This window comes from Oryctolagus cuniculus, chromosome 1 (genome assembly GCF_051225735.1).
Source record: "Oryctolagus cuniculus isolate XC-2025 breed Fujian yellow rabbit chromosome 1, ASM5122573v1, whole genome shotgun sequence".
Classification (NCBI taxonomy): Eukaryota; Metazoa; Chordata; class Mammalia; order Lagomorpha; family Leporidae; genus Oryctolagus; species Oryctolagus cuniculus.
In genome coordinates, this window is record NC_142867.1 from 105,445,095 (window position 1) to 105,465,589 (window position 20,495).

The window sequence follows — 20,495 nt, forward strand, 5'->3', positions numbered from 1 at the left end:
GGCAACCTACGTGTCACCCTCTTACTGGGTTTACTCCTGGTGACGCACAGGACCCTGGGAAGCCACTCCGTCATCAGTGCCGAGGTTTTCCTTTCTTACCGTGCTTTCTGAAAGAAGACTGCTCAGATCTGCTGAGCGCAGCCTGGGAAGCCTGTGTTGACCACTTCCTGTGGCCAGGGTGAAGGCAGAGGCCACTGTGCTTGTTTCTAAGCAGACGCTCACCTGTTTATACGTCTCCAGCCCTTGGACACTTCAAATGAACTAAATTCTCAAGTCGGTGTAGTGTGACTGCGTCACAGAAGTCTAAGTCCGTTCTTGATTTTGCCCAATTCTAGGAGATGTCAAAGGAGTGCCCCCAGCACTGAGGCTTTGTGGTGATGATCTGACTCTTAAATGTCTATTTTAAGATTTATTTATTTGAAAGGCAGAGTTACAGAGAGGCAGAGGCAGAGAGAGAGAGGTCTTCCATCCGCTGGTTCACTCCCCAGATGGCAGCAGTGGCCAGAGCTGCACTGATCCAAAGCCAGAAGCCAGGAGCTTCTTCCAGGTCTCCCACATGGGTGCAGGGGCCCAAGGACTTGGGCCATCTACTGCTTTCTCAGGCCACAGCAGAGAGCTGAATCGGAAGTGGAGCAGCCGGAACTAGAACCGGCACCCATATGGGATGCCCACATCCTCACTAACCCTTATTTATCCTCTTGTTTTCCTGATTCCCTTTAGCATTCAGCATCCTTTTGGAACATTCACAGCAGGGTAGATGCTAGAACTTAGCCCTTCCTTTGCAGAGTGCTCAGTGTGCCTGAGTATTTCCTGTTTCCCCTCCAGATCCTTCTCTGGGCAGCTCTATGTCCTGGCAGACTGGCCTGTGTGGTTTCTTTGGCGTCCCAGCCCTTTTTCTTCCTTGTGGGTTCAGCCAGTAAGAGCCAAAGAAAGGAAACTGGGTATTTATTCTATAACTTATGGCTGCAGTAAAGGCCTCGGCTCACATTAGGCATTTTTTTCTTTTCTAAAAAAGTTTATTTGTGGGGGCCAGCACTGTGGCATAGCGGGTAAAGCTACTGCCATATGGGTGCCGGTTTGAGACCTGACTGCTCCACTTCTGATCCAGTTTTCTGCTATGGCCTGGGAAAGCAGTAGAAGATGGCCCAACTCCTTGGGCCCCTGCACCCATGTGGGAGACCAAGAAGAGGCTCCTGGCTCCTGGCTTCGGATCGGCACAGCTCTTAGCCATTGCAGCCATCTGGGGAGTGAACCAGCAGATGGAAGAATTCTCTCTCTCTCTCTCTCTCTCTCTCTCTGCCTCTCCTCTCTCTGTGTAACTCAGACTTTCAAATAAATAAATCTTTTTTTTTTAAAGTTTACTTGTTTTTATTTATTTGAAAGAGAGAAAGAAAGAGAAAAGGCTATGGCTAGATCTTCTACCCACTGGCTCAGTTTCCAAACGCCTGCAACAGCCTTAGCAGGGCCCTGCTGAAGCCAGAAGCCAGGAATTCCATCTAGGTCACCCACATGGCAACAGGGACCCCATCATCTGCTGCCTCCCAGGGTACGCATTAGCAGGATGCTGGAATAGAAGCAAAGCAGCTGGGATTCGAACCAAGCACTCTGATGTGGGGTGCAGGCATCCCAAGCAGCAGTTCAACTCACTGCGCCACCACGCCTGCCCCCCAGGCAGATCTCTGAACATAGCTTTCCTCTCCCATTTCATTCGCTGCTCCCTTCCTCCCAGCCCTCGGTGCTAGCTGTGGTACTAGTGGTTGCCCACCGTGGCAGCCTGTAAGTAATGCCTTTCTCAGACTCCCCAGCTGCCCGGGGTGAGTGTCCCATGCGTTTCCTGCCAGCTCCCTGACAGATCCAGGCAGCAGCCGGCGACTTCTCACCACCTATGTCCCATCGGGTCTTCCTGTGTGGCCAAAGACTGCTTGCCGCTGAGTTGTGTGTGAGCCCCAGCTGTCTGTGTCGTTGTAGGCTTACATAAAACTGGGGGATTATCAGAAGGCGCTGGAGGATTGCGACTGGGCTCTGAAGGTAAGAGACGACTTCCCTTCCCACAAGACGGTGTTGGGCTTGCTGGGGCCCGGTGTCTTCATGCTGAAGTGAAAGGAGCTGTCCGTGTGTCGTGGTAGGAAAAGGGCTCAGCTTCCTCATCTCCAAAGTGGGATAGCGTAGAGTTATTGTGAGGGTTCTGGCAATGCACGTGACGCGCCCGGCTCACCATAGCTTCACTCCAGAGAAGCTGCTGTAGTGGTCTTTAAGGGTAATGTCCTAACAGCTCCTTCTTTCCTGCTTGGCTCCATGGGATAGTGTAAATGCCTTCTCTCCGCTAGAGCCAGCCTCGAGAGCTGCTCCCTGCACTGTTGTCTTTCTTCCTCATCAATTTGTGCTGTCCCCCCACCCCAGCCCCCACCCACACCCTCTGTCTGAAGACGTATAACCGGAAGGAAGGATTCCGGCTCAGTCGTAGTCAGTCCTCAGGCAGATCGCACCACTCTGCACATGACATGTCCTCGGACCATCACAGGTGTGCAGAAGTGTGGGAGTCTTTAAAAGAAATGGCACGCTCGTTTCTTAGCAACGTTATTGCAGGTAACTAAAGAACCCTTAATTCACATTTCCCTTCTGCTCTGTCACAGGGGTCTTTAACTAACCCAAACTAGTATTTCTCCAACTTCTGACATGGAGTGCTGCTGACGTCAGACCAGAATGGACATGAGACCCTTGAGGGTCTGGACACAGAAAGTATGAAGTTTCTTTCTCTTTTTAAAAAAGTTTTATTTATTTGAAAGAGTTACGGAGAGAGAGATCTGCCATTCCCTGGTTCACTCCTCATATGGCTGCAATGGCCAGGGCTGGGCCAGGCCAAAGCCAGGAGCCAGGAACTTCTTCTGGGTCTCCCATGTGGGTAGCAGGGGACCAAGCACTTGGGCCATCTTCTACTGCTTTCCCCGGTGCATTAACATGGCGCTGGATCCGAAGTGGAACAGCCAGGACACGAACCAGTGCCCATATGGGATGCCAGCACTGCCGGTGTTGGCTTCACCAGCTATGCCACAACATCGGCCCCTGCAGTTTCTTTTAAGATGAGTGTTCTATCTAAAAAGTCCTTGTGGATTTTGCATGGCACTCCATAATCCTCACCTGTTTTAATAGGAGGGTGTTATCGTAAATAACCGAGGTGTCAGAAGAATGCGCCAGGCTTATCCTGTGGCTTTGAGTCCTAATGCTAATCCTAGCCCAGAGCATGGCCCAAGTCAAGGCACATGGTGGTGGCAACATGCTGACCACATCTGCTTGCTTCTTTCACCCTGAGAGCGTGAGCACTGGGGATGCGGATGAATTGGAAAGTCAACCTTCTCTTCGAATAGCGCATGAAACCCTGGGGATCCTTTAAAACTGACATCTGGAGTGTCTGACTTCCTTATCTGTTAGAAGAGACAGCATGGGGCAAGTCTTGTCCCATTGCATTGCTGTGATCTCTGATTCACAAGAATTGCCCAAAGCCACTGACATGCAGCTCCTCACAGCTCCGGACAGACCTTCCAGCTGGCTTAGTCACCTTGCCTGATCAGAGTGGCTCTTTCTACCATCACTCTGTGAGCAAAGGGAGAGGCAAGGACCTTTTCCTGCGCTGGTCCAATGGTAACAGCAACACCACACTGTTCTCTGCAGTTCAGTTCAATCTCACTGTTTCCCCTGCATTTTTAACAAGGAAGCCAAGCCCCGGAGATTAACTTGTGCAGGATCACAAAGCTAGTATTGGTTTAACTAGAATGAGCTCTTAGCCATCTTCTATAAATGGCCTCTCTTTGGAAACCCGCAAATCCCGTAATCCCTGGGTGTGGATCTCTCACTCCCTTTCGTAAAAAAAAGAAAATCTGCTCTCAGGGCCTCCCAAAGGATCTTTTCTGATCTGGGAAGAACCAAAGAAGTCAATGCACCATGGTGTTGGTTCCGGGGACCACACTGGCCCGCGCCCAGGTACTCACGGGAGCCCAGCGGAGCTGACATTAAAACCATTGCCACTCCACAGTCAGTCTGGTGAAACACCCAGCCAGGCTCTTTATTGAAGAGGTTTTGGTAAACACCGGGAGGGATGGGAAAAAAATACAAGGAGTTCTAAAAACTAATAATGGCCTTGACTATATGGAAGCTGTGATTTAAAAGAAAAAGTTTCAGTGTCCTTACAGGTCTTTAAAATATCAATCATGACTGTCACTGGCACTCCTTCATGGACAGTATTTGGACTTTGATGCCACTTTTGAGTGGCTAGAGACCAGTCCATGTAATGAAATTTGAAGACAGACGTTTCTTGTCAAGGCGGATAGGGCAGCAGAGCCGGTTTCAGCTGGGACTGGACTCATTTCTTTCCTGGCAGGACTCTTCCTGCACGACCCAATCCGTCTTCCTCCGAAGGTGGGACTCCTTTAAAGGGAACCTGGGGTGCCCCGAGAGAATCATGCTGAGGGTTGAACCATGAGCACAGAAGAACGGGCCTGGTAGTACAGAACTCTGCGAGCAGCCCTTGGGGGGCAGTATCTGAGAAAGGCAGTGTGACAGCTGCACCCACTTGACGGTGGCCGTGGCCAGGGCTTCCAGCTGCTCATCCGTTTGCCTCCCTGGGGCTCTGCCAATGAGTCTGTGATGAACATTGGACATGCTGGTGTTTCCTGTTCCTCTTTTTTATAAGATGATCCCTTTGGGCCCTGCGCCATGGAACAGCAGGTTAAACTGCCACCTGCAATGCCAGTGTACCATAAAGGCACCAGTTCGAGTCCCGGTTGCTCCACTTCTGATCCAGCTCCCTACCAGTGTACCTGGGAAAGCAGCAGAAGATGGCCCAAGTCCTTGGGCCCCTGCACCCATGTGGGAGACCCAGATGAAGTTCCTGACATTTTCCTGGCCCAGCCCCAGCTGTTGTGGCCATTTGGGGAGTCAACTAGCAGATGGGAAGATCTCTGTCTTTCCTTTTCTCTCTGTCACTCTGCCTTTCAAATAAATTCTTTTTAAAAGAGATCTCCTTTTATTAGTTTATTTTTAAAGATTTATTATTTATTTGAAAAGCATAGTTAAAGAGAACAGAGTGTCCATCTGCTGGTTCACTCCCCAGATGACTTCAGGAGCCAGGCTGGGGCAGGGCCAAAGCCAGGAGCCCAGAATTTCATCCGAATCCTCCACACGGGTGGCAGGGGCCCAAGGATTTGGGCCATCTTCTAATGCCTTCCCAGGTGTATTAGCAGGAAGCTGGATTGGAAGAAGATTAGCTAGGACCCAAACCAGCACTTTGATATGGAATGCCAGTCTGTCAAGTAGTAGCCTAATCCTCTTACAAACACTGCCAGCCCCTGCCTCGCTGGTTTCTTTATCTCCTAGAAGACACAGTGCTCCCCCAGGGCTCTGGTCTCCTCTCACGGGTTCAACTCTCTTCTCTGCAAATGACTCTCAGACCTGCTTACCCAGTCCCTCCCACCCGAGCCCTTGGCTCCAGGGCTGCCTTTCGGTCACCTGCTGTGTGTTTCCATTTGGTCATCGGGGTCATCTGAAACTCAGGCTGTCTAGAAGCTGCCTCTCCATCCCACTCACCTTCCTCTCTGCCTGCCTGCATCCGGCCTTGTCTTCCCATTCTCCTTCAAACCCTTCTCATTGAGTGGGGACTGGCCAGCTCCTCTTCAGCAAAGCTCTGCACTTCCTTCTCTCCCTCCCACCCCCTTCACCAGGATTTCAGGCATCAGCCCTTGCTCCAAGTGAGGCTGTGGTCTTGTCATCTCCCTGCCTTTCCCTCCTCTGGGCACCTGAGTGTGAACATGGCGACCCAGCGTCCAAGTCCTCCCTGTGCAGTCATGGTCTGGCTCACCGCTGCAGCCCGAGCTCCCCGTGCCCAGCACCTGCTCAGTCCCGCTGCACTGTCAGTCCCGCTGCACTGGCCTGGGAGCCCCGGCTCTCTGCCAGCACAGGACTTCACTCAGCCCCTTCTCCCTGCATCCTCCTCTCTTCAGTTCTTCACACCAGTCAAGATCCAGCCCAGACTCCACCTCCTCTGCATGCACTGGTGTAGATTACAGCTCTTTAGATTTCCTTCTGCTAAACTATTTCTCTGGCATTTTTCCATAGCAGCTATTTATTTTTTTATTTTTTTATTTTTTGACAGGCAGAGTGGACAGAAAGAGACAGAGAGAAAGGTCTTCCTTTTTTCCGTTGGTTTACTCCCCAATGGCCGCCGTGGCCGGCGAGCTGCAGCCGGCACACTGCGCTGATCCGAAGCCAGGAGCCAGGTGCTTCTCCTGGTCTCCCATGGGGTGCAGGGCCCAAGCACTTGGGCCATCCTCCACTGCCTTCCCGGGCCACAGCAGAGAGCTGGCCTGGAAGAGGGGCAACCGGGACAGAATCCGGCGCCCCGACCAGGACTAGAACCCGGTGTGCCGGCGCCGCAGGTGGAGGATTAGCCTAGTGAGCCGCGGCACCAGCCATATTTATTTTTTTAATATAGCACTTTTCAGAAGGAGGTTTAAGTTTCAAGCCCTTGCTTCCCGGAGTTAAGTGACCAAATTTCAAACTCCACCTCTCCCACTTACTATTCGTGTGACCTTGAACCTCTCAACTCCTAGTTCCTTGCTCTGTGCAGTGAGGATTATAATTGTATCTACTTCCTAGAGTAGGTACAAGGCTTTCCCGAGATGGTTCACCTGAACAGTGTAGCTCAGACTGTTCCTGTGCTGTCATTACCGTGACAGCCGTCATCGGAAATGACACGCACGGACATGCATCTGTAGAGGCTTCTCCAGCAGCCCTGTCCCCTCTTCTGTTGTTTATTCTGCTCTTTAGTTTCTCATTTGCTCTGAAGGGATGGCTGTTGTACTGCAGCAACAGAGCTAATGACGCGTTACCTGGCCCCGCAGTGCCTGTTTTACATGATTCTTCCTCACAGCAACGTGCGAGAGAGGCTCTCCCCTCACTTTCTAGAGGAGGAAAGCGAGTGCCGGGAAAGTTAGGTGGCGGGGCCAGCACCCCACGGCTGAGCAGCAGCCCAGTGAGAATGCACCCCCAAGCCGCAGACACCCGACCTCTCAATCTCAGGCCCTGAGGAGCCTCTGACCCAGCATCACGCTGTGCACATAGAAGAGCCTTGACACGTTAGTTAACTAAATGCCTGTTTCAGACTTTAGTTTCTCTGTGCTAAATCATTCCCTGTGGGGTTACAGTCACTGGAGCAGGCAGGTGCAGGGCCACCTGTGGAAAGGATCCGTTCTCAGTCATAAGTTTCAATTCTGCCATTTGGAGGGGGCGTCCGGCCCGATCTTAAATGAAATGGAAGTTCCCAGTATAATCCGCTGTGGGACTGCCCCACCCACTGAGATGCTTGGTAGCCTCAGGTCTGTTCCCAGGCTCAGTCTCTCTTCTGACAAAGCGGTGGTTCTCCAGTGTAGGTGTGCATGTGCATCACCTAGAGAGCTTGAAAAATTACGTACGCCTGGGCCCGTCCCGAGGATGAGCGGGATGGGGCACAGCCTGGGGAAGAGCTGTGTAAGCACCCCAGGTGCCGGGACTGTTCGGCCGGCGTGGAGAGCTCTTCTGCACGACAGGTTCCTGGTCTGCTTCCTGATGCAGGCCCTTTAGAAGGACATGACAACTGGCAGGTGTCACTAATTTGATAGAGAGCTTACTTGTGCACCCAGGCTCCTCGCAGGCATCAAGTAGTTTGGTCACAGATGTAGAAAGTTTTAATTGTCAACTCTGGTAGCCATCCTGAGAACCACAGCTCTGCCTTAACTGGATCAGCCGAGTGCTTAGCAGATCAGCTAACGACTGGAAATCCACTAAACGTCTGATCAGCCATTCTCTTTCATGCAGTGTGATGAAAACTGCACGAAGGCGTATTTCCACATGGGAAAAGCCCACTTGGCCCTCAGGAACTACGGCGCCGTAAGTTCTTAGCCGATCCCAGAGCCGTGCCCCTCACTGCCCCCGGGGAGGACCCTGGTCCCCTGTCACTTAGACAGTGTTCCACCTTTTAGTGTTCGCCCAAGTAGAGCGTAAGATCCTAGAGCTGGGAAGGGAGTTGGGTGTCAGCTAGAACGGCCCCCGCCCCCTCAGCTGTGGGGGTCTCAGCAGCAGCATTCTCTGCTGGCGTAGACCTAAGCAAAACAGCAGCAGAATTCACCTGTAACCTCGTCACCCAGAAGCCACCACGCCAATATGAAGGGACTGCAGAAAGGTCATGGAAAATTCATGTTATCTTCATTCCATGTCCCATGAATTTTTTGAAACCCCTTTCATATACACAGGTAATTCAAACATTTGGTAGGAAAAGTTTATATTGGCTGTTATTTTGGTGGAAAAATGTTTTCGAAATCCATGCATAGCTTTTTAATAACACATTTTCCATGAGCTTCTTGAAGACCGCTTGCATACTTATATGTATATATACATGCATTTATACACATATATATGTTTGTATGAGGATACACACACCGGGTTGTTACATATCGATAATGGCAGCTTTACGTAAAAGTCACATACTATCCAAGTACAATTGTGTACCTATAGAAAGTATACAATTCAGTGATTTTTATATAGTCATAGAGTTGAGCAACCACTACCACAACCAATTCGAAAACACTTTTGTCACCTCTTAAAAAAAAAAAAAAAACCACAAAACCTCTGTACCCTTTAACAGTCATCCCCTTCCTCTCACCCCCACCTCAAACTCAGGCAACCGCGAATCTTCCTGTCTCCATACATTCGCCTATGCTAGACATGGCTTATAAATGGAGTCATGCAACCTATGGGCTAGATTTACACCCAGGTAGAATTGCTAAGTCAGATGGCAACGCCGTGTGTAACCTTTGGAGGAATGCAAGGCTGTTTTCTAAGGTGGCTGTCCCATTCTGCATCCCGTCCAGCAGTGTTGGGAGCTTCAGTTGCTCATGTGTTCCCCAGTGCTTGGTATTCTCTGTCTCTAACCACAACCATTCTAGTGGGCAGGAAGCACTATCTCATTGTAGCGTGCATTTGCATTGCCCAAATGATTAATGGTGTTGAGGTCATTTCTATATCTTCTTTGAAGAAATGTCTTTTCAGAGGCTGTTCATTTAAAGTTAGTTTATTTGTCTACTTACAATGAATTTTAAGAATTTTTAAAAAATATATTCTGCATGTAAGTTTCTGGTCAAATATACAGTTTACAAATATTTTCTTCTACTTTGTGTGTTTCCTATTCACTTTATTGTTGATATTCTTTACAACACAAGGATTTTTAATTTTTATGCAGCGTCAGTAACCTATTGTTTCTTTTTTTCTTTTTTATTTTTTTAATTTACTTGAAAGTCAGAGTTACATAGAGAGAGATGAGAGGCAGAGAGAGAGAGAGGTCTTCCATCTGTTGGTTCACTCCCAGGATGGCCGCAACGGCTGGAGCTGTGCTGATCCAAAGCCAGGAGCTTCTGTGTCTCCCACACGGGTGTAGGGGCCCAAGGACTTAGGCCGTCGCCTAGTGCTTTCCCACGCCATAGCAGGGAGCTGGAACCAGTGCCCATAGGGGATGCTGGCACTGCAGGCAGCGGCTTTACCCTGTATGCCACAGCACCAGCCCCACCTATTGTTTCTTTGGTTGTTTGTGCTTTTGGTGTCATATTTAAGAACTGATAGTCTTGGCCAGTGCCGTGGCTCACTTGGCTAATCCTCCTCCTGTGGCGCCGGCACCCCGGGTTCTAGTCCCGGTTGGGGTGCCGGATTCTGTCCCGGTTGCTCCTCTTCCAGGCCAGCTCTCTGCTGTGGCCCGGGAGTGCAGTGGAGGATGGCCCAAGTGCTTGGGCCCTGCACCCGCATGGGAGACCAGGGGGAAGCACCCGGCTCCTGGCTTTGAATTGGCACAGTGCACCGGCTGTAGTGGCCATTTGTGGGGTGAACCAATGGAAGGAAGACCTTTCTCTCTGTCTCTCTCACTCTCTTTCACTGTCTAACTCTGCCTGTCCAAAAAAAAAAAAAAAAAAAAAGAAATGATAGTCTAAGCTCATGAAATTTATGTTTGTGTTTTCTTTTAAGAGTTTTATGGCTTTAGCTCTGGCATTGAGATATTGGATCCACTTGGAGTTAACTCTTGTATATGAGATGAGGTAGAGGTTCAGCTTTATTATGCTGCATGAGGATGTCCAGCTATCTCAGTACCATATATTGAAGAGACTGCTTTTCTCCTGTTGAAGGATTTTGGCACCCTGTCAAAAATCAGTTGACTATAAATATATGAATTTGTTTCTGAACTTTGCTTTATTTCTTTAGTGTACATATCTGTCCTTGTGCCAATACCACACTGTCTTGATTTTTGCAGTTTTGTAGTGAGTTTTAAAATTGAGAATTGTGATTCTTCCAATTCTTCTTCTCTTCTTTTTCAAGATTGTTTGAGCTGTTCTGGTTCTCTTGAATTTCTATTGGAGTTTAAGGATTATCTTGTCGATTTCTACAAAAAAGGCAGATGAATTTTGATGGTTACAACATGAAATTGTAGATTAATTTGGATAGCATTGCCATATGAGCACTATAAAGTCTTCCAATCTATGAATATGAGATGTCTATTTGTGTTTTTTTTGTTTTTTTTTGTTTTTTGTTTTTTGTTTTTTGTTTTTGTTTGTTTGTTTGTTTGTTTGTTTTGACAGGCAGAGTGGATAGTGAGAGAGAGAGACAGAGAGAAAGGTCTTCCTTTGTCATTGGTTCACCCTCCAATGGCCGCCGCGGCCTGCGCGCTACAACGGCGCACAGCGCTGATCCGATGGCAGGAGCCAGGTGCTTCTCCTGGTCTCCCGTGGGGTTCAGGGCCCAAGGACTTGGGCCATCCTCCCCTGCACTCCCTGGCCATAGCAGAGAGCTGGCCTGGAAGAGGGGCAACCGGGACAGAATCCGGCGCCCCGACTGGGACTAGAACCCGGTGTGCCAACGCCGCAAGGTGGAGGATTAGCCTAGTGAGCTGCGGCGCCGGTGAGATGTCTATTTATTATATTTTTAAGTGACATTGCCTCATATTGAGCATTTTTGAAAGCTATTGTTATATATTAATTGTAAAGATGAGACAGACTTATAGTAATCAAGTCAAATAAACAATATGAGTAAAGAACATTTTAATCTCCCCCCTGCACTGATTTTTATTCATTCGATTAAGTAATCCTCTCAGCAGATTTTTATTTCGTGCTCAGTGTGTCAGCCACACACAGTAACAGTCAGCAGTGAACAAGACAAAGTCCTTGAGTTCATGGAATCCACATTCCTGGGGTGGGGACAGCTGGGAGACACGAACTAGATTAGTAGATATGTAATGTGTTGGCATGTTAGGTCGCGATGAGTATTATCGAGAAAAAAGTCAGGAAGTAGTGAAGGTGGGATTGGTTTTAGGTAGGGTGATCAGGGAAGGCCTCTCTTCAGGAATGGAGGGAGTGACCTAGGCAACCCATGTGGCTATAAAAGGAGAGCATTCAAGGCAGAGGGATGGCTAGAAGGAAGACGCAAGGGAGAGCATAGGAGATAGATCAGAGAGGCCCTGGAGGCAGGAAGGCTATCCCACAGGGCCCTCCAGGCTTGGGGGAGGACCTTGGCCTTGGTTTTGAGTGATCTGAGAGCCATCAGAGGATTGTGAGACGTGATCTGACTCTGTTTTAAAGGATTGCTCCTATTGCTACATTGAGGATATATCTTAGCACACCAAGAGCAGAGAACAAGTTAGAAGGCTGTTGCAATAAATTATCTAAGCTGGGGTGGTGGTGGCTTGGACCAGCATGAAGACGATGGAGGTGTTAAGAAGTGATGAGATTCCAAATATGTACTGACAGTGAAGCCAACAGAAATTGCTGATAGGTTAGACCTGGGCCTAAAGAGAATTTGGATGCCTGTTCACTTTGTTTAATATGTATGCATCTATCCTGTGAAACTGTCCTTTGTTTTAATGTCTTTTTTGTTCAGTTCATGTCTTAATTCTAGTCTTCTAGGAAGGTCTTGAACCTTGAAGATCTCTCACAAGTGGTTTGTTTTTTTTTTTCTAAATTTTTTTCTGAGCTTTTTCTTTGCATGAGTGCTTGGATTACATGCTGAGAATTTCTTCTGTCCCCAGGGCCATAGTACTTTGGCCCAGAAATCCCTATGAACTAGAATGTTTCTTTTTCTAGAAACTATCCTATCTCACCGTGCCCTGGAGGAGAGTCCCTCCCTCCCAGGTTTTCCGGCTGACCCCTAGCCAGCTCTCTTTGCAGCCTGTACGCTTCACTCAGCAGTTCTGTGTTCTCTCTCCCGTTCCTGGGCCTCTGTTGGTACTGTGTCCCTCTTTGTTGATGCCCTAACTCCCCAGGGGCACGTCTGACAGCCCTCCTGTTCTCTCTCAGTGCAGACATCCTGTCTAAGGTCTGCATTGACTTCATGGTCACTCCCACCCCAGACAGACACGATCCACACAAATCTAGGCCTGGGTATTCTTTGTCACTGACTGCCTCTGACAGGACTCTTTTTAAGAACAGATTTTGAAACAATACCTGTTACCCTGCAGAACCAGAACAGCCTAAACAAAGTGCCAAGTGCACACCGCGTTCCCCAGGCCTGCTGCGGGAGGAGGTAGAGAACAACTAACAAAGAAGCCGAACCCCACGATGCCCAGTGTCTTCCTGGTAATCCCCATCACCCCTAACATTCCTTTTTTTTTTTTTTTTTTGTAGTCGAGAGACAGCTACCGGAAGATCTTAGAAATCAACCCCAAGCTGCAGACACAGGTGAAAGGTGAGCACGTTCCTGCTGCCGTCCTGCGGTTGAATTTCACTTCTCTTGGGCTCCCGCCTTAGGATGCCTTCCGGCACTGCTGCCCTCGGCCTTTGTAACAGCCTGGTCCTCGGTGTCAACTGCCTGGCTCAGCCTCTCTTCCCTCTGTCTCCCACTCAAATCTTGGCCTCAGTCTATTTCCCTGCGACCCTTGTGCACTGCAGCGCCTTCTAGGCTGTCCTGAATCCCCGCGATGTTGAAGACTCTGGGTGTGGCCTGTCCCGTGTTCTAGAATGATCTGAATTCTTCACGCTGCTCAACCTTCCATCCTCAAAAGAGAGAGAAGGGTTGCTTCTTGGGTGGTGGTGTTGATTTGTTAGAGCACTGTTTGGTTTTTGCTTCCTTTTGCCAGAATACCTGAACCAAGTAGATCTTCGGGAGAAAGCAGACCTTCAAGAGCAGGAAGCCCGAGGACTTCTAGACGCGGGAAGGAGCACAGCTGTGTCAACCAGGAACCTCCTGGAGACCCTTTCCAAGCCCGGCCGCACGCCTTTGTTCTACGCTGGGGGGATCGAGATCCTGACGGAAATGATGCAGGATTGTAAGTGTGGTCTCAGGAGTGCCGTCAGTGTGAGGGCACGCTCCCTCCTGTCTTCCACAGATAATGGTGAAGAACCCACTAATGCAGTTGCTAGCAGGGGTGCCTACGAAACAGGCCCACCGTACTCAGTTCTCTCCTCAGAGCGTGCAACTGCTCACCACACAGGCAGTAAACGCCGGCACAGGGCACAGCACAAGACACACATACACATGGCGTGCACTCACCCAGACACACTTGCATTTCCTGCACCACAACACACACACACACACACACACACACGTACCCTGACACCATCAGTACTTTATCAGTATTTGTATCCTACGCACTCCCCATCACGTGTGATCTGTACAGCCCCACATCTACCCCACTCCCACCCCAAACATCCCCAGTGCCCAGACGCCTTCCCCTCCGGTACGGTAGAGAAGTGGTAAGGTTTACCCTCGTTAGGCTTAACAGCTACTTAGGACGGGCAAGCAGTTTCACAGCACACATCAACTCTCTCCTGCTAATGAGAGCGCCCTGTTCTCTCCGAGCAGTTCTTGTAAACACGGAGGCCCGGGCTTAAACGATCTTTGTCACGCTGGCAGACGCCGATTGTACAGACGGATCGAGCCTCACACTCCCCGTTAGCATGCCACAGGGGGTGCTCAGATAGGCCTGCAGCGCTCTTTGGAGAAGATGGGCTCCCCTGGAAACAGCTTGGAAATAAACGTTTAAGGAGCAGGGCAGAGCGATGTGCCACTGCATCCGGAGGTGACAGCTCCTGAGGGCTCTCCGAAGACTGCGGGGCGATGAGCTGTGCGCCGCACGCCGGGGCCCGCCCAGCTCCCTGCCTCTAAACAGCCCCTCTGATGGCAGCACCGGGCGCCCGGCGACAGTCACATTTTTCAGCACGTAAAAATGCTTGTTCCTGCTAAACTGTTCCTTGGGTGACCTTGGCGTTCCTGTTGGGTTTCTCACCACCCCTGGGCTGTGGGAGTCTGATGTAGCTTTCCGTGGGTCTCTTTCAGGCACAGAACGGACTTTATTCAGGACACACAATGGGTTCAGCATCATCAGTGACAACGAGGTCCTGAGAAGGTAGGAGAGCCTTTGCAACGACAGCCTGACCTCAGAGCTGGAAGAGCAAACCCAGTGGTCCCCGCCCCTCCCTCAGTAGCCGAGGCCCCTCCAGGAGCGCACGGTTCCTACAGGGACGCCCTGGAGCCTCCGGGCGCACCTAGCGGCGGGCGAGGGAACGCAGCACCTCCCAGGGCCGCTCTGGGCACTGCCAAGTCAGAGAAATGACCTCTGTGCTGGTTTCCCCGCCAAGGCTGCTGTTTGTTCTCCTCCTCATTTGCGATGTGCTGATCCTACCAGGGAGTGAGATCAGCTGGGCCCTGGCTGACCCCTTATTATGATATCACCTGAGGAAAGACCCATGTGGGAGGAGGTGGTTCGCTAACTTTGTTTTCCTCTTCCTGCATATTTCTGGAAAGATTCCAGAGGCTCAGCATCCTGCTGTGAGCAGGAGTCGCTAGCGCACGCCGGTGTGCCCAGTGCCAGTTCCCTGGTCCCAGTGCAGCCATCACCCCTGGCCCCTGGCTCTGCCCAGCTCCACGCAGCCCTCACCTCCTCCTCCTCTACCTGGAGCTCTGGGCTCAGTGATTGGCAGCCCATGGATGCCGGGAGATCTGTGGCGCTGCCCTGTAAAATCACGTTCTTAAACCAAAATTGAGCAAGTCTGGGGGAGAAATGCAACGACAGAGATCACAGCTGTTCTCCAGCCTCCATAGCACTCCTGCCTGGTCCACTCCAGGTGCTTTTCCACGGCAGAAAAGGATGCAGTTGAAGAGACAGCCTGCCTATCCGTCCTCAAGCTCTGGCAAGCCGTGTGCAGCGGGAACGGTAAGCCTGGCTCCTCACCGTTAGTCACCGAGAACGTGCTGCTACTGCAGAGCTACGCAGGCAGGCTTGATCGGCCCCCGTGAAGGCCAGGCCCTGGAGAGCTGATGTCTAGACTGCCACACACACGCCCCTCCCTTTAAAAGAGGTGTCGATCGAAAGCCAGGCCTGTGTTGCAATGATGTCCCCGGCATCACGGTGGCCAGCTCCCCCACCCAGCCTCAGGGTGATGGAGAACCGCCCGGCAGGTGGTGAGCAAGGCCACTGTGGTTCCTTCCCGAGCCCTCTCCCTCCCTCTGCAGACTCATGCCCTTCCTGCCTGCCTAAACACCTTGTTTCTTTTTGCTGACCACAGAACCCATTTCGGCATCATGAGATTTGTGATCCTGCCTGCCAGCATTTCCAGACACTGATTAGCGTCCGATAGCGAGACAGTAAAGTACTGTAGGGAACATATTTACCATAGTAACTCTTCCATTCTCTCACATTAGTGTCCTGTGCTGGTCATTAAGTGCTTGGGCAATCTTTCTTATTCGCATCTATGACTTCAATGTAAATAAAACTTCTAAGTATTTCCCTCATTTCTAAAAAAGTGTATCTCACAGGAAAAGAATTGACCTTGGATGCAGACACTGAAAATGGGGTTATTGACGGCTGGGTCTCCATTTTGCAGGGGAGCCAGCGATGGGGTGTGGGAGTGCAGTTTTGCAGTTTGCAAACTATAAAATACTGAGTGTGAGGCACCATGGTGTTTTTTTTTTTTTTTTTTTTTTTTGGGCAGGCAGAGTGGACAGTGAGACAGAGAGAAAGGTCTTCCTTTTCCATTGGTTCACTGCCCCCAATGGCCACTGTGGCCGGCGCGCTGCAGCCGGTGTACCACGCTGATCCAAAGCCAGGAGCCAGGTGCTTCTCCTGGTCTTCCATGCGGGTGCAGGGCCCAAGGAGTTGGGCCATCCTCCACTGCACTCCTGGGCCACAGCAGAGAGCTGGACTGGAAGAGGAGCAACCGGGACAGAATCCGGCGCCCCGACTGGGACTAGAACCTGGTGTGCTGGCGCCGCAAGGTGGAGGATTAGCCTATTGAACCATGGCGCCGGCCGGCACCATGGTGTTTTATCATGATTTAGTAGAATGGAGAAATCAAGAACTTAAGAAAATAGGCTCTAGGAAGCTAGACAGTCAGGTGCCTGTTTCCTGAAGGGAGTGCCACTCAGGGCTGGGTGTTTGCAGGTCGTACCTTGGGAAGGACAGAAAGGAAGGAAGGAAGCACTTGGGGTGTGCTTACTCAGGGTGAATCCAACCCACTTATTTTGGTTCCTGGGAACTCAAGAGTTTTTTATATATATATGTATATATATATATATATATATATCTCGTCTGAAAAATATCATTGGACATGGCCTGTGATATAAATGCTGTATATCGGGTGAGTGAAATCCTGGTACCTAGCTCAATAAATACACAGCAATTTTTAAAAAGTGCAAGGAAATGCTTGAAGGTGAGGCTGAGGCTGTGAAAATCTGCCAGGGAGATGTTGTAGAGTCGGGGAGAGAAGCGGTTCCAGGGCGGGATGGGTAGTGGCGTCTGCGTGATTCGTGGAGGGGTGAGCACCAGCTCCTCCGGGGAGTGGGCGCCAGTCTGCAGGTGGCACTAGAGCAGAGAGCTTCTGTTTTCGGCTCGATCCTGCCTCTCTGTCCTTTGAGTTATTTATGTATAAGAAAAATATGTTCATCAGGGAAACCAACTAAAACATCTCCATTTGGGAAATCGGTCAATCCTACTTCACATGGACAGGAGTAGTCACAGGTGAGCTCTAGGCTTAAGCTATGTTCGCAGTAAAAACATGGTTTCCTATGTGGGCTGCAAGTCAGATCCCATGCCCCTGACTCCTCTAGGGCTAGAACACTGGTGTGTGTTCTTGACCACTGTGTCTTGTGTGTAAACAGACCAGCGGCCCGGGGGCGGGCTCCAGGGTAAGGAGAAGATCCATTGTGTTCAGAGCTAGCCTCATGCTCCAGCCTGTGCCCCTGCCTGCTGTCCACAACCCATTCATGTGCGTGGTCAGAAAATGAAGCAGCTAAAACTCATGGCCCAGGAAGGAACAATTGTTCTCATGTGACATTTTAGTTTCCTAAACAAAACTCGGATGTTACTGGGACCGTTCGGTGAAGAGGGATGATATAGAGACATCCCACAGTTAAGCTGATTTCTTTCCCTTGGCTCACATTCCCAGATCCCATACTCCAAGCAGCCTTTTGTCAATGATAATGACACAGCTAATTGGTACCTACTAGTAGTGTAAACCTCCTAACAACTCCCTTAGGCGGGTCATCATCCCCATTTTACTGATGAGGAGACTGAGGGCACGGGAGCTAATCACTGGCTGAGGTTGCAGACCCGGCAGCCTGGCTGGAGACCTCATGGTCTGGCACATTTTCCTGCCTCTTGAAAGAATGGGGAAGATGGAGCTTCACTTTGGGACGGTGGAGACGGATGTGGGCCCACTGCCACTGCGGCGCGCCCAAGTCAGACGGCCCCCTGTGTTTTGCAGAGGAAAACCAGCGTCTGCTCGTGTCGCACCCCGACAGGGCGGCGCTGCTGCCCTCCCTCTTGGCCTCCAGAGTGCTGGCCATCCGACAGCAGAGCCTGGCCCTGCTGCTGCAGCTCGCGCAGACGGAGAACGGGCGGAACCTGATCGCCTCCCACCTTGACCTGGCCCGGTAAGTCTCCACCACAACGATGCTCCTTGCAGCGTCGCAGGTCGGCTCCTGTCCAGTTCCGACTGGCCTGCATCTGATGTGTGGGCGCCATTGGGCTGAGGACGGATCAGCAGCAGAGAGAGCCATGGAAGGCAGCGCTCCGTCCCGAGGAGCTCCGGGTCAGGCTGCCACCTGAACTCAGTACCAAGGACAGCTCCACCGCACAGGCACTGTAGACGGTGGGCTCAGTGGCCGCCCTGCGGCGCTGGAGTGGGCGCCCAGCCTTGAAGTAGGTCCCTTGCTTGCTTCTTTCCTTTCTGCCTCGGTCTTGGCTCCACCTGCTCCTGCCATAACTTTTCTTCTTTCTTTCCAGTTTGAGGTGATATGTTCTTACATTGCACATCCTTAAACCCTTCCTGGATAAATGAGCAAAACATCTCCAGGGCTGTGGCCTGGAGAGCTTCGCAGACCTGAGGGCTGCAAGAACAGTGTGTTGCTCTCCTAAGTAGAGGCCCTAAAAAATTAACCCAAACCCCAGTAGTCCTGCCCAGTGCCTGCCAGTGCGTTTTTATAGCTTTCTTTATTAGTTACACATTTGTTTTATTTTTCAGTTTAAATCTTCAGTTAGTTTCAGCAGGTGAAACTGCTGTCTTCACATCACAAGGGTGGCATGTCAGCCTTCACGTGGCTCAGCCTAACAAAAATTGTAGCCATCATTCCAGGCGTTTTATAAATGTTTCACACATTATTGAAAAGCAGACCTTGATTTTCTTCACTGTTACTTCGCTTTGTTTCCCGCCTCCCCCCCCCCAATCCTGAAAGGTAGGCAAGGTCGGTATTGTTGGTCCATTTTGCAGATGAGGCAGGAGCCACTGCAGCAGCCACCCAGGAAATCTCCCCCAGCTGTCTCCCGGGACCTGTTCCTTGGCACCCAGCTCCCACCGTCTGCTCCCAACAAGAGGAGTCGACTATTCAGCCCCGTCTGCCCTTCTCTGGGCGGCGCTGAGCCTTCCTGCACCTGCCCCTTGGGTGAGGAGGGCCTTTGTCTACTAAGAACAGAGTGGCTGCTAACCCTTGGCTGTGGCTCTGCCCCCTCCCCGTCACCACCCACTGGCTCCCGGGAGAGGCCTTGGCAAGGCCCCACCAAGCAGTGCACACGGCACATGGGTTCTTAGTGGGATTAGAGTCTCCAAAAGTGCATTCCACATTTTTTTTTTTTTTTTGGACAGGCAGAGTGGACAGTGAGAGAGAGTGAGACAGAGAGAAAGGTCTTCCTTTGCCATTGGTTCACCCTCCAATGGCCGCCGCGGCCAGTGCGCTGTGGCCGGCGCACCATGCTGATCGGATGGCAGGAGCCAGGTGCTTCTCCTGGGTCTCCCATGGGGTGCAGGGCCCAAGCACTTGGGCCATCCTCCCCTGCACTCCCTGGCCACAGCAGAGAGCTGGACTGGAAGAGGGGCAACCGGGACAGAATCCAGCACCCCGACCGGGACTAGAACCCAGCGTGCCAGCGCCGCAAGGCGGAGGATTAGCCTAGTGAGCCACGGCGCCGGCTGCATTCCACATTTGAAATGACTGCAGTCATCCCCTCAGTATCTTCATCATATGGTTTCCTTTATTTGATTTTTGCCCCTTTGAGTAAATAGAGGTTTAGTTATCATCAGCTTTTCCCCCAAGCGACCCTTGAATTGCTTGAGTTCCAATTTGAATTTTTCCAGTGTCTTGGAGAATGGCATTTATGACCACCTCACTACTCTTGACAGCCAAGGAAACCTCTGCTTATTGCTTCCGTGTCCACTTGTCTCACAAATGTCTGTCTCTAGTTAAGCCGCGAGGCGACATAATGGATCCTCTGGGATGGATGAAGCGATCCGAGGCAGGACAGGGCCGTACACAGTCCCAGGTCTCCCAAGGAGGCACATATTTCACATTCCTCCCAAAGTGTTTGTCCTCGTGGGGGAGGCTGGCTGTGTGCAGGCGGGGATGGCCAATGGCCAGTGTCACTTTGTAGAAAGTGCTGAGCCTATAGATGGAAGCAGGCCTGAGCCTAAGTCCTCCATGTGGTCCAGCAAAGCTGCTCAGCCTGGATGGGCCCCGAGGCCCGACTGCACCGCAGACTTCGCTGTGTGGGTGGGGGAGTGGTGATCGGTCTATGCCAGTTACAAGCTTGCATGTTGCATTGTGCAGAACACTTGCCCAAAAGAGTGTGAGTGAGACAGAGCCTGGCTTGCTTTTCTCACAGAAGCAGTGGCTTAGAGGTATCAAGGCCAGGTCTGTCCTCTTGAGCTTCCCTCCTTGTTGCAACCCCAAGCCTCACAGCTTCCTGGGAGACGGGTTAGCACCAGCTACTTCATTCCCTGTTGTCAAGGAAAACTGCTGCTCACGTCTCCTTGGACAGAGTTGTGTCCCCTGCCAGGCTGGAGGACAAAGTGGCACCAACTTCTGGAGTAGGGCCCGGCGCTGTAGAAGGGAGTAAGTAGGATGTTAGTGGGGCTGGTCTGCGAGCAGCATTGGCCATAGAAGGGGAAAGCAAAATAATACCATGCTGGACACACGGTCTGGACACGGTCATTTTCTCTCTGCACGCT

The 20,495-nt window shown here is 51.0% G+C and overlaps 1 protein-coding gene across 10 annotated transcripts in view; it reads left to right on the forward strand.

Annotated features, from left to right (window-relative positions):
* The window catches only part of TTC12 (tetratricopeptide repeat domain 12), a 47,248-nt gene that overhangs the window by 17,056 nt on the left and 9,697 nt on the right, over positions 1–20,495 (forward strand). For 5 of the 10 annotated variants that reach the window (XM_089312689.1, XM_051849244.3, XM_089312693.1 and 2 more), the window contains exons 7-13: positions 1,969–2,028; positions 7,846–7,917; positions 12,684–12,744; positions 13,136–13,324; positions 14,335–14,404; positions 15,123–15,211; positions 17,760–17,928. In XM_089312689.1, coding sequence (XP_089168815.1) covers positions 1,969–2,028; positions 7,846–7,917; positions 12,684–12,744; positions 13,136–13,324; positions 14,335–14,404; positions 15,123–15,211; positions 17,760–17,928 — 710 coding nt within the window. Of the gene's footprint in view, positions 1–1,968; positions 2,029–2,633; positions 2,740–7,845; positions 7,918–12,683; positions 12,745–13,135; positions 13,325–14,334; positions 14,405–15,122; positions 15,212–17,759; positions 17,929–20,495 lie in introns of those variants that run through there. The other 5 variants (XM_089312712.1, XM_070065040.2, XM_089312707.1 and 2 more) reach the window with 2 other exon arrangements.